The sequence below is a fragment of the Panthera tigris genome, chromosome A2 (genome assembly GCF_018350195.1).
Source record: "Panthera tigris isolate Pti1 chromosome A2, P.tigris_Pti1_mat1.1, whole genome shotgun sequence".
Lineage (NCBI taxonomy): Eukaryota > Metazoa > Chordata > Mammalia > Carnivora > Felidae > Panthera > Panthera tigris.
The window spans coordinates 80,735,535-80,749,370 of NC_056661.1; the positions used below are offsets into that span (position 1 = coordinate 80,735,535).

Sequence of the window (13,836 nt, forward strand, 5' to 3'; positions counted from 1 at the left end):
AGCAGTCATTTCTTGGACATCAGTCCTAGCAACATATTAGGGATAGTTCTCCTCAGCCAAGAGAAATAAAAGCAAAAATAAACTACTGGGACTACACTAAAATAAAAAAACTTTTGCACAGCAAAGGAAACCATCAATAATATGACAAGGCAATTTACTGAATGGGAGAAGATATTTGCAAATGATATATCCAATAATAGGTTAGTATCCAAATACAACAACAAAAAAGGATAATCCAATTTAAAAATGGGCAGAGGACCCAAATATTTTTTTCCAAAGGAGACATCCAGATGGCCAAGAGACACATGCAAAGATGCTCCACATCACTAATCATAAGGGAAATACAAAACTGCAATGATATATCATCTATACCAGTCAGAATTGCTAAAATCAAAAAGACAAGAAATAACAAATGTTGGTAAATATGTGAAGGAAAAGGAACATACTATTGGTAGGAATGTAAATTGATGCAGCCACTGTGGAAAACAGTATGGAGGCTCCTCAAAAATTAAAAATAGAAATACCAAATGATCTAGTAATTTCACTACTGGGTATTTACCAACAAAAAACTAATTCAAAAATATATATGAACCCCTATACTTACTGCAGTATTATTTACAATAGCCAAGATATGGAAGCAACCTACATGTTACTGATAGATGAAGGGATAAAGAAGATGTGGTATATATAAACAATGGAATATTATTTGGCCATAAAAAAGAATGAGATCTTGCCATGTGGGACAACGTAGATTGACCTAGAGGGTATTATGCTAAGAGAAAGAAGTAATACAGAGAAAGACAACTACCATATAATTTCACTTAAATGTAGAATCTAAACAACAAAACAAACAAAAGGCAGAAACTTGCTCATAAATACAGAACACTGATGGTTGACAGAGGGGAGGGCATGGGAGAATGGGCAAAATGGATGAAGGGGAGTGGGAAGTATCGGCTTCCAGTTACGGAATGAGTAAGTGACAGGAATGAAAGGTACGGAATAGAAAATATAGTCAATGGTATTGTAATAGCGTACATGGTGACAGATGGTAGCTACACTTGTGAGCACAGCATAATGTATAGAGTTGTCAAATTGCCATTGAACACCTGAAACTAATGTATCATTGTGTGCCAACTATACTTCAATCAAAAAAACAAATTAATTAAAAAAAATAGACCTGAATTCCTGCTCTGTCACATCAGTCTACATGTCATATAGAGGGGTCCTTACAGTCTTTCACCCTCAGTTTTCTCTTCATTACAATGGGAATAAATATTATCTAATATTAAAAAAATCTATCTAAAATACAACTCTGAACAAGATGAACACAAAATGATGAAAGTTTATAGCTCTGGTAGTATCAGAGGGAAAACATTTAAGCAAAAATATCATTAGGAATAATATTTGTTTTCTAACTAATGGATTTTTAAAAATTTATTGTTACTAGATATAACTGGATTAATATTTCTCTTCTACTACTATACTATTATCCTCTTTTTTGTATGCTTCGTTTCTCCTTTCCTGCCTTTTTTTTTTAAATTTAAAAAATCTATCCCCTTTTTCCCATTTTCATGCTTTAAAAGATATGCATTCTATTTCTACTATATCAGTGGTTTCTCTGAAATATTTTTAACATGTGAATTTACCTTAATAAAGCCTAAAGTAAATTATGACCCATACTTTCTTTCTCATAATCACTACAATTTAAAACACTTAAACTCTGGTTACTCTCTCTTCAATCTTAGAATATTAGTACTATCTAGTGTTTTTATTCCACCTTGTTTTTGTATCCCATATTAGTCATGACCATTACATGCTTTTTAAGGTTAATGGTTTTATTTTCATACTTAGTTTCTTTGCCCATCATTACTATTTCCATCTCACTCCTTTCTTCTGATTCCATTGTCCTTTGGAAGTTCTTTTGTGAAGGGTCTATTGTAGGCAAACTCCATTTTTTTCCCTCATACGTTTTGTAATTTCTATTGAAAGCTCATCTTTGGGGGGGATTAATCTGTAGGAATCCTAAAAGGCATGGTTTGAAGATGTGTCTCTTCATAGAAATGGTATTTATTTCTGCCAAATATCCCAGAGTTACCACCAAGTTCGCGGCTCTTTGTATGTTAATGTATCAAATCCAATTACAAAGGTAATAAACTGGACCCCACAAATAATAAAATTCCAATCCATATATCTAGTATTTGGTTTTAAAATCTCTGGGTTTTTTGTTTGTTTGTTTGTTTGTTTTTAATCCCAGGCTAGGTACCTTAGTTTTTTCCTCACCAAATAGGTAGTTGTTGTTGTTGTTTAATCCTGTCTGTTTAATAATGCTGGATTTCTCTCTCTTTTTCCTCTTTTCTGACTCTGTCTGTTCCTCTTAATCTCTCTGACTCAGTTAGGACTCCCAGCTTTGTACAAGCTTGGTAACTTTTTCTGTCCCTGCATGACCAGTAAAATCTGAATCTATTTATTATGCAAAGCAGCAACCATCTCCACTGCTCCCTTACGTAGAGCAACTATACTGAACACCTTCTTATGAGTCTGGGTTTACAAAGACTTTGGGCCTGGATATTTTCTTTACTTTCTTAAAAACCCAGGTATGTTAAAAAAAAATGTTTGTTTTAGAGAGTAGAAAAGTGGTTGTCAGAGGCTACAACTTTCAGCTATAAGATGTATAAGGTCTGAGGATCTGACATAAAACATGGTGATTTTAATTGATAACACCGTGTTGTATAATTGAAATTTGCTAAGAGAGTAAAACTTAAATGTTATCATCAAAAAGAAAAAAGATAAATATGTGAGGTGATGGATATGTTAATTAACTGTCTGCGGGAGGGGGATCCTTTCACTATGTATATGTACCTCAAATCACCACAATGTGTACTTAAAATATCTTGAATTTTATATGTCAGTTATAGCTGAATGAAGCTGGCATTTAAAAAAATATTTAAAGAAATATTTTTTAAAAGGTTTGTTTTATCATTTACTTATATTTTGTGTCAAGAGGACTTGCAGATTTTCTAGTCTACTGTTATTCCAGAAATAGAAGGCAAGATGGGTTTATTGATCTTTCCTAGGATTCTTTTTTTTTTTTAATGTTTTTTAAAATTTATTTTTGAGAGAGAGGGAGAGACAGAGCATGAGCAAGGGAGGGGCAGAGAGAGAGAGGGAGACACAGAATCTGAAGCCCGCTCCAGGCTCTGAGCTGTCAGCACAGAGCCCAGCGTGGGTCTCAAACTCACTAACCATGAGGTCATGACCTGAGCCAAAGTCTGCCGCTGAACCGACTGAGCCACCCTGGATCCACTCGGGTGCCCTTCCTAGGAATTCTTTAACTTTAAAAAGAATCCAGTTGAGTTCAGCAAGCAATCATTGAATGTCTTCTATGTACCATCTTCTACGTACCATCTATTTAGAAAAATCACTCATTTTGTAGCAGAAAGCCACTGTCATTCAGAAAATAAATCTGCATATCTTCTTCCCTATCCTTCTGTGACTATCAATTGTAAAGATCACATTATATCAAAGGCATCATCAGATAAGTTCCAGTGCTTTAGATAAAATTCCTATCATCAGATCAAATTCCAGCACTTAAACCCCTGCTACTACAATATGAATTATATTATCATGATTAACAACAGCAACAAAAGGTAAGTGGAAGAGTTATATCCAAATTCACACAGTTTTCAAAATTGTGTATTTCTCTTCTTTGTGTTTAGATTTTCTTCTACCTCAGCTTAAAAGATAAAATAATATGTAGTCACGTTTGTCACTCCTGGATGTTGATGACACAAGCAAGCTCGTTGTGGAATGGTGTAAGTAGACACTACCTGAACTATGACTTGATCCTAGTTCTTAAAGGAGAACCGATCCCCACAAAAGCCAACTGTACTAGGGACTACTTTTTCCCCTGCTCCCCCCACAGGGCCACAAACAGTAGGTGCATTTGTTTCTCTTCTGCCCAGGCACAAGTCCAAAGGAAAAGACAGAAAGATAATAATGTTATTTTAAGAGATAGACTATAAGTATTTTCTAATTTGAATGGTAGATATAAATCAAATATTATTTTTAAATTGAAACAAAGCTCCGTTAGATCTGCATTAGACTTAACATTGCCTCACTCAGGATGCTGCAGAGATAAGTTGAGGAAATGCAAGTGAAGTGCTTCCTATAAAGCCTGGCATGTAGGCAGCACTCAATAAATATCAGCCCCTATTAGTGGTTTAAAAAACATAACAAAATAGCACAAAATATAGAGTAAAGTGGAAAAAAAACTAACAAGAAATAGGGCTAAAATATACGACATGTAAACAAAACTTGTTTGATATTCTTAGTGTGTTTGCATGCACACAGACACATATACACTCAGGCGTTTTCTAATATAGACTTCTAGGCAGGTACCTCTATACTATCCTTGTCATTGTACTATTTTTATACTATTCTTGTAACCTAGAACATGCTTGTGTTTCTTATTCCAATGAGACACTGGGGAGGGGTCTCAGCCAACAACAAAAAATAAGCATAAATTGCCTCTGCTGACTTCTTTCTTTTCCTTGGATGATACTTTAATCTCTGTAATAATTTATGCTGTCAACTAGTGTTATGGTGGCAACATCTTCCCTGTCACCTAATGTCCAGTTAGTAGATGACTTTACCACCCCTCCTTAACTGCTAGTGATCAGAAGACTTATAACATCATGTGCTCAGACCGACCTATGAATAGGTGGCTGGAACCATTCCACATAAATTCTAAACCTTAAACGAAGAAACTAAGAGGGGCTGACAGGTACCACTCATAAATCAAGTCAACCTCTTGACATTCCATTCTTGGCTTCACTTGGCTTCCACTCTCACCTTGTGCAACAATGGCAAGAAGAAAATGTGCTTCTGTCTCGGCTAATCCATCTTAGGTACCAAATTTAATATTCCTGCCTTAGGTTTATTTTTAGTTTAAGGCAGTGATGCTCAAACTTCAGAATGCATCAGAATTATCTGAAGGGATTGTTAAAACAGATTGCTGGTTGCCAACCCAGAGTCTCTAACTCAGTAGGTCTGGGGTGGGGCTTGAGAATTAGTATTTCCAAGTTCAAGGGTGATGCTGATGCTGTTGGTCCCAGGACCATACTTTGAGAATCAATGGTTTAAAGTAATAAATCTCTTTCTTATGTGACAGATTGGGGAATGTTACTTTTTTCTTTGGAAAACCTGTAAAGAATTAGGAAAGAAAAAAAAAAGAATCCAAATGATTGGAAAGAGAAAGAATATATATGACATTAAGATCAGGACAAATCCTGCAGAAGCCTGGCAGAAAAAGCTAGCATTTCTGCCCTGGCAGAAAAAACTAGCACTTCTCAATAGGTTAAGTCAGAGAAAATCTGAGCACATGTCAGTGAAGAACAAAGCCTGGGTAGGAAGGCTTTATGTTCAGCACATTTCTCTTTCTGCAATTCTACGTTTGCCTTCATCTTCTATTAGTTTTGCCTTCATTTTGGAGTGCTCAAATGTGGCACAGCTAAAACAAACATTTTAGCACAAAGAATAGCTGTGTTCAGAAGGCAGTGAGAAATTGGAAGTTCATAAACTTAATCTTGTAGCTGAAATACATTATTAATACTATGATATCAATGTTATTGTCAACCAGCCCTCATCACTCAGCACTCACATAAACCTCTGTGCTCTTCAATTTTACATGCAATCAGCCAGGTACAGTCAGTCCTCTTTCCTTCTCTCCAGACCTCCCTCCTCCAAATTATGAGTTATGAAAAGGCCACTATAAATCTCTTGCTCTGAATTGTCTTTTCCATAGTCAAGAACTTAACACATAGTCTGTGCTCATGAATAAAGAAGCAGGCATACATTAATAATGAACCCAGGATGAGTTCATTGACACTGAAGCAGGCTTGGGGCTCACCTGGGGTGATGGGGGGCTATCCAGGTCACTCCAAGACAATCAACTCTGTTGTGGGGTAGATGTGAGACTCTTGTCCTCCCAGCTGTCGACCTGGACTGGACATTTGGTATCTGTTTGCAATTAAACCTGGGAATGACCATGAACAAAAAAAATGTGTTTGTAATTAAACTCCAGAATGACCATGAAAACAAAGAAATGAAAAAATGAGAGATGTGGTGAAGAAATGTTGCTTGGTGCTTTAAAAATATTAAAAATTTTTACATGCAAAAGATATTTCTCACTTCTTAACGTCTTTTGTTTATCCTTTTTAGATTGATTTTTCCACAGTAAAAAACATCATCACAGATAAATATATAGTGTCTACTTTGCAAAGGTGGCGTCTAAACGTGCTGCGTTTGAATTTTCGTGGTTGTATTCTCCGCTTGAAAACCTTGAGATCTGTCAGTGAGTATGTTCATTACAACTCTTTGTCTTGCTTTTATGTTTTTTAATTAAACAAATATAAAGAAAAATATAAAATAAAATGGACACTTCAGTTATGGTCTTAGGCCATAAGAATGCCAATTAAAAACATTTAAAATGCTTATAATATAGTCAACTCTTAATGGATTGTATGATCTGGGAGTTGGTCCTTTGTCCATTCTTATTTTTTTAAGTTTATTTATTTTGAGAGAGATGGAGGCAATGTGAGCAGGGTAGGAGCAGAGAGAGAGAGAGAGGGAGAGAGAGAATCTCAAGCAGGCTCCATGCTGCCAGCACAAGAGCCCAACATGGGGCTCGAACTCACAAAATAATGAAATCATGACCTGAACTGAAACCAAGAGTCAGACACTTAACTGACTGAGCGACCCAGGTGCTCTGGTCCTTTGTCCATTCTTACTGACCACTTTTTTTTGGTCTAGCATTTGTCTATCTATGTATCTTCAATTCATCTACTAAAAAAAAATACAATATAAGAATATATTATCAATTTAAAAATTCTAACAATAGACAGTAAAAAGCAAAAAACCTTCCTGTATCTCCCTCAAACCCATTAACTTACTCAAAGGTATTCAATGGTATTAGTTTTCTGTTCTTTTTTTAAATTGTTTAAAATGTTTTTATTTTATTTTTGAGAGAGACAGAGCACAAGTGGGGGAGGGGCAGAGAGAGACGGGGCACAGAATCTGAAGCAGGCTCCAGGCTCCCAGCTGCAAGCACAGAGCCCAGTGTGGACCCACAAACCACAAGATCATATCCTGAGCTGAAGTTGGGTGCTTAACCAACTGAACCACCTAGGCACCCCTAGTTTTCTGTTTTTCTAAAATACATTTACATATATGTGATTAAAAATACACAATTAAAAATTTTAATATGAAATGGATCATATTGTTTTATATTTTCTTTTATATCCTGAAAATCTTTCCATGTCAGTCTATATAGAACTCCTAAATTATTTTTAAATCGTTAAACTCATTTTCCATACTGTGGATGTAGCATAATTTAACTTTCTTCCTCTTGATGGATATTGAGGTTATTTCCAATTTTCTCCCAGCTGCTTTGTACTTTCACTGTGACATGTGTATTTAATTGCCTTAGTCAGTTTGAGCTGTCATAATAAAGTCTCGTAGACACCAGAAACTTATTTCCCACAGTCTGGAAGCTGGATGTCCAAGATCAGGTCTAGAGAGGCCCTCTTCTAGGTCATAGATGGTTGTCATCTTTTTGTGTCCTCACATGGCAGAGAGAAGGAGAGAGAGAGAGATCTCTGGGGTTCCTTGTATAAAGGCACTAATCCTATTCATGAAAGCTCTACCCTAATTATGTCCTGAAGGCCCTACCTCCTAATACCATCACACAGGGGGCTAGGATTTCAACATGTGAATTTGGCCAAGGGGCACATTCAGTCCATTGCATTAACATATGTATTTATTTATTTTGAAAGAGAGAGAGTATGTGAGTGGGGGAGGGGCAGACAGAAAGAGAGAGAGAATACCCAGCAAACTCTGTGCTAATGGCATGAACCCACAAACCATGAGGTTATGACCTGAGTTGAAAACAAGAGTCAGACACTCAATGACTAAGCCACTCAGGCACCCCAACCCATTTGTTTTTTAAGGTGCATTTCAGCTTCCTTATATATTTCTGGAAATGAGAGAAAAAACATATTTAGAAAAGTGTACATTCATACTGATTTCAGATAATGAGAAAGAAAGCCATAAACATGTAAATACCAACATACTCAACATGAGTCTAGAGATATATGAGGGAAAGCAAGTTGCAGAATGACATAGATAATCTACACTTGATCTTAGCCAAAAGGCCGAGAAGCGATAATGACATAGATAATCTAATACCATTTGCATACAAGTTTTCAATGTGCAAAATAATATATACTTTACCTTTTGAAATAATTTCAATAATACATATTTAAGGAAAATGTAAAAAGCATGCATGGGAAGGAAAACTCCAAATGCAAGATAGTGGTTATCTCTTGAGGTGGACAGAGTTGAATGAAATGGGGAAAAGGTTCACAAAGAGTTTCAAGTGTATCTGCAATTTTTTTTAAATAGAAAAATAATAAATATAGATTATTTTAAATAGAAAAATAAATAAAATATACCAAATGGGATAATTCTGACTGGTTGCTGATACTGAAAAAAGCTATAGTTTTTATGTTATTGTATTTGATTACATATTAAAGTGTCTTCTTGGTTTTAACAGTTTGTCAGTTGATTCTTTTGGGTTTTACAGGCAGATCATTTATTTCCATTCATTCCTAGTCTTATATCTTTTATTTCTCCTTTTTTTTTTCTCCCAGTAGCAGGGATATGGAGCCATATTGTCTTATTCTTGACTCCTTTTTTCATGTTTTTAATGAGAATAGTGTTATTATTATATCTTTTATTTCTGGGATACACTCTTTATAGAGATATAATGCTGTTCCTTTTTTTACAGCAGCCATGTTCTGTTTGTTCCTAATTCAGTCTGGTCATGTCTGCCTTTGGAATTTTAGGAACTATTAATTTCTGATCCACCAATACCATTCCTGTTTTGTTTTCCAGAGATATTACAGATTTTTGAAAAAAAAATCATTTCTCAGAATTTGGGTAGGAGAGGAAAGCTGAAATATGGGCTTAGTCTGCTATCTTGAATGAATTTATTACTTTATTAGTAATAAAGAGTTAAAATAATTGTAAGCCTTAATGTGCTAGCCATCCAGTTTATAGCATTATCTACAATAGCCAAATTATGGAAAAACCTAAGTGTCCATCGACTGATGAATGGACAAAGAAGTAGTATGTATACAATGGAATTTTACTCAACCATAAAAGAGAATGAAATCTTTCCATTTGCAACGACATGGTTGGAACCAGAGAGTACTATGCTAAGTGAAAGAAGTCACAGAAAGATAAATACCTTATGATTTCACTCATGTGAAATTCAAGAAACAAAACAAGCAAAGAAAAAAGAAAGAAAGAAAGAAAGAGGTACACTAAGAATAGACTCTAAACTATAGAGAACAAACTGATGGTTACCAGAGGGGAGGTAAGTGGAGGGATTGTGTTAAACAGGTGATGGGAATTAAGGAGTGCACTTGTTGTGATGAGCACTGGGCATTGCGTGGAATTGTTGAATCACTGTATTATACACCTGAATCTAATATCATGCTGTATGTTAACCGGAATTTAAATAAAACTTAAAAAATGTGCTAGCCACCCAAACTCACTCTCTGTCCCCAGAAAAATGTACTATTAAATACATCTCTTTTTTGAAGGAAGAAAATGGACTCGAGATGCAACATTTAATGTTTTGGTTTGACCTAAGATTTTCATGTTGGCAATGGTGGTTGAACACTGGGGTGAGTTTCTGACAAATGGCAGGGCACATATCTCTGGAAGCTTTCATTCCAAGTCTTTTTTTTTTTTTTAATCATAAAAGGGTGTTGAGTTTTGTCAAATGGTTTTTCACTGAGATTTTTTCTTCATTCTATTAATATGTTGCTATCACATTGATTGATTTTTATATGTTGAACCACCTTCACTTTCCTGGGACCAATCTCACTTATTCATGGTGTATAATCCTTTCACCATGCTGCTGTATTTTCTTTGCTAATACTTTGTTGAGGATTTTCACATCTATATTTAAAAGGAATATTGGCCTATAGTTTCCCTCTCTTGTGACGTCTTTGCCTGGCTTTGTTATCGGGGTAATACTGGCTTCGCAGAATGAGTTAGGAGCTATTTTCTCCTTTTCCACATCTTCGAAGAGTTTGAGAAGGATTGGTGTTAATTATTCTTTAAATGTTTGGTGGAATTTGCCACTGAAGCCATCTGGCCCTAGGTTTTTCTTTGTTGGAGGTGTTTTGATTGCTGATTTAATATACCTATTTGTTAGAGATGTATTCAGATTTTATGTTTCTTCCTGAGTCAAGTTTGATAGCTTGTGTGTTCCTAGGAATTTGCCAATTCCGTGTAGGTAAACCAATCTGTTGAGGCATAATTGTGCATAGAATTCTCTTATAATCCTTTTTATACCTGTGAAGTAAGCAGTAATGCATCATTTTCATTTGCAATTTTAGAAATTTTCATCTTCCCTCTTGTTTTTCTTGGTCAGTCTAGCTACAGGTTTGTTAATTTTGTTGATCATTTCAAATAACCAACTTTTAGTTCTTTTTTTGTTGTAGAAAAATATACTTAACATGAAAGTTGCCATTTTAACCATTTTAAGTGTACAGTTCTGTGCCTTCATATTGTTGTGGAACCATCATCACCATCCACCTCCCGAACTTTTCCAATTTTTTTTTTCAGTTGCAAAACTGAAATTCTGAACCATGAAATATGAACTCCCCATTTCTCCCTACTACCAACCCATGGCAAGCACCATTATACTTTATTTCTCTATGGATTTGGCTACCTCATATAAGTAGAATCATACAATATCTGCTCTTTTGAGCCTGGTTTCTTTCACTTAGCATCATGTCTGCAAGTTTCACCCATGTGGAGGCTCATATCTGAATCTCTCTCTTTTTTAAGAGTGAAAAATACTCCATTAGGATAAAGGACCTGAATGTGAGACAGGAAACCATCAAAACCCTAGAGGAGAAAACAGGGAAAAACCTCTCTGACCTCAGCCGCAGCAATTTCTTACTTGAGACATCAAAGGAAAGGGAATTAAAAGCAAAATGAACTATCGGAACCTCATGAAGATAAAAAGCTTCTGCACTGCAAAGGAAACAATCAACAAAACTAAAAGGCAACCAACGGAATGGGAAAAGATATTTGCAAATGACATATCGGACAAAGGGCTGGTATCCAAAATCTATAAAGAGCTCACCAAACTCCACACCCAAAAAACAAATAATCCAGTGAAGAAATGGGCAGAAAACATGAATAGACACTTCTCTAAAGAAGACATCCAAATGGCCAACAGGCACATGAAAAGATGCTCAACGTCGCTCCTCATCAGGGAAATACAAATCAAAACCACACTCAGATATCACCTCCGCCAGTCAGAGTGGCCAAAATGAACAAATCAGGAGACTATAGATGCTGGAGAGGATGTGGAGAAACGGGAACCCTCTTGCACTGTTGGTGGGAATGCAAAATGCAAACTGGTGCAGCCACTCTGGAAAACAGTGTGGAGGTTCCTCAAAAAATTAAAAATAGACCTACCCTATGACCCAGCAGTAGCACTGCTAGGAATTTACCCAAGGGATACAGGAGTACTGATGCATAGGGGCACTTGTACCCCAATGTTTATAGCAGCACTCTCAACAATAGCCAAATTATGGAAAGAGCCTAAATGTCCATCAACTGATGAATAAAGAAATTGTGGTTTATATACACAATGGAATACTACATGGCAATGAGAAAGAATGAAATATGGCCTCTTGTAGCAACGTGGATGGAACTGGAGAGTGTTATGCTAAGTGAAATAAGTCATATAGAGAAGGACAGATTCCATGTTTTCACTCCTATGTGGATCCTGAGAAACTTAACAGAAGACCATGGGGGAGGGGAAGGAAAAAAAAATGGTTAGAGAGGGAGGGAGCCAAAACATAAGAGACTCCTAAAAACTGAGAACGAACTGAGGGTTTATGGGGGGTGGGAGGGAATGGAGGGTGGGTGATGGGTATTGAGGAAGGCACCTGTTGGGATGAGCACTGGGTGTTGTATGGAAACCAATTTCACAATAAATTTCATATTGAAAAAAAAAAGAAAGAAAAATACTCCATTAGATGTTCTTAACCACATTTTGTTTATCTACTCATCCATCAGTAGACACAAGTTCCTTCCACTTTTTGGCTATTGTGAAATAATGCTGCTATGAACATGATTTTTAAACATCAACTTTGATTTTTATTGATTCTATTGGTTTTCTATTTTCTATTTTATCCCCGCTCCAATCTTTATTATCCTGCTTGTATTGGGTTTTGCTTGCTCTTCTTTTTTAGTTTCTTAAGGTGGAAGGTTAAGCTTATTGATTTGAGGTTTATATTCTTTTAAAATGTTGGCATATATGGCTATAATCTTCCCTGGATTTTTTTTTAACATGTTTCCACATAAACACTTTTCCTGATGCCTATGCACAAAGTCCACTGGGAAGTTTGGGATGGAGATGAAATGGGCAACATGAAATTGCAACTTGTGTGGAAAATACAGAGAGGGCCAAAAAATGAAAATTCTATACTGTACAATGGGCATATGTTCATTACATCAGATAACAATGTCTTCTATATGTCATATGTATTTCATTTATTGTATCATATATATAGATACGTGGACCTTAGTTTATATTTTATCTGAGGTCTAAGAGAGCCAAAAATATTGTCTTAAGGGTTTTTTTTTAAGTTAGTTTATTTGAGAGAGAAAGAGAGAGAGACAAAGAGAGAGAGAGAAAGAGAGAGAGAGAGGGAGAGCAAGTGAGTAGGGGAGGGGCAGAGAGAGAGAGAATCCCAAGCAGGCTCCGTGCTGTCAGCACAGAGGCAATGTGAAGCTCGATCTCATGAAAAGTGAGATCATGACCTGAGCTGAAATCAAGAGATGCCTAACTGACTGAGCCACCCTGGGCCCCCTGTCTTAAGTTTTTTGATATTTTGTTGTCTACTTAAAAATATTTAGTACTAAGGGGTGCCTGGGTGGCTCAGTCAGTTAAGCATCTGACTTCAGCTCAGGTCATGATCTCACAGTTTGTGAGTTTGAGCCCCACAACAGGCTCTGTGCTGACAGCTCGAAACCTGGAGCCTGCTTTGGATTCTCTCTCTCTCTCTCTCTCTCTCTCTCTCTCTCTCTCTCTTTCTCTCTCTCTGTGTGTGTGTCACTCCCCAACTTGTGCTCTGTCTCTCAAAAATAAATAAATGTAAAAAAAAAAATTAGAAAAAAATTTAGTATTAAGGCACCTGAGTGGCTCAGTCAGTTAAGTGGCAGACTCTTGATTTTGGCTCAGGTCATGATCTCACTTTTTGTGAGATAAAGCCCCACATTGGGTTCTGTGCTGGCAGTGCGCAGAGCCTGCTTCTGATTCTCCCTGTCTCTCCGTCCCTCCCCAGCTCATGCTTGCTCACTCCCAAAATAAAGAAATAAACTTAAAAAATTTTTTTTTAATTTAGTATTTATCTAGAAGTGTAATTCTTGGTAAAAATGCCTTTATCATGGAAAAAATTAAACATGAAAGCCTGAGTAGACCTTAATTTTCTAAGGAAGTAAATGTAATGCTTATCTCATCTTTGTGATATTTTCAATTTGCTAAGGATTACTTAATAAAATCAGTTTTAATTCCAGCTACCTCGAGTGTATCAAAGATTAAATAAAACCCAACCTCAGAGATGTTTCAGCTTTTCAATTTTTCCCCCCAGCTAAGGTTAGTCTGTTGGTGTGTCTAGAATTACACACATTTTTGGCAAGAAGTTTGACTTTCTGACTGTTACACTGAAGATAAATACTGGC

At 36.2% G+C, this 13,836-nt stretch overlaps 1 protein-coding gene and 1 pseudogene across 4 annotated transcripts in view; one reads left to right on the top strand and one right to left on the bottom strand.

The window, feature by feature from the left end:
• The window catches only part of FBXL13 (F-box and leucine rich repeat protein 13), a 205,949-nt gene that overhangs the window by 79,993 nt on the left and 112,120 nt on the right, over positions 1–13,836 (top strand). For all 4 annotated transcript variants that reach the window (XM_015538250.2, XM_042964988.1, XM_042964976.1 and 1 more), the window contains 2 exons: positions 3,717–3,812; positions 6,220–6,352. In XM_015538250.2, the coding sequence (XP_015393736.2) occupies positions 3,717–3,812; positions 6,220–6,352 (229 nt within the window). The remainder of the gene's footprint in view (positions 1–3,716; positions 3,813–6,219; positions 6,353–13,836) is intronic.
• Positions 8,065–8,222, bottom strand: LOC122236854 (annotated as a pseudogene).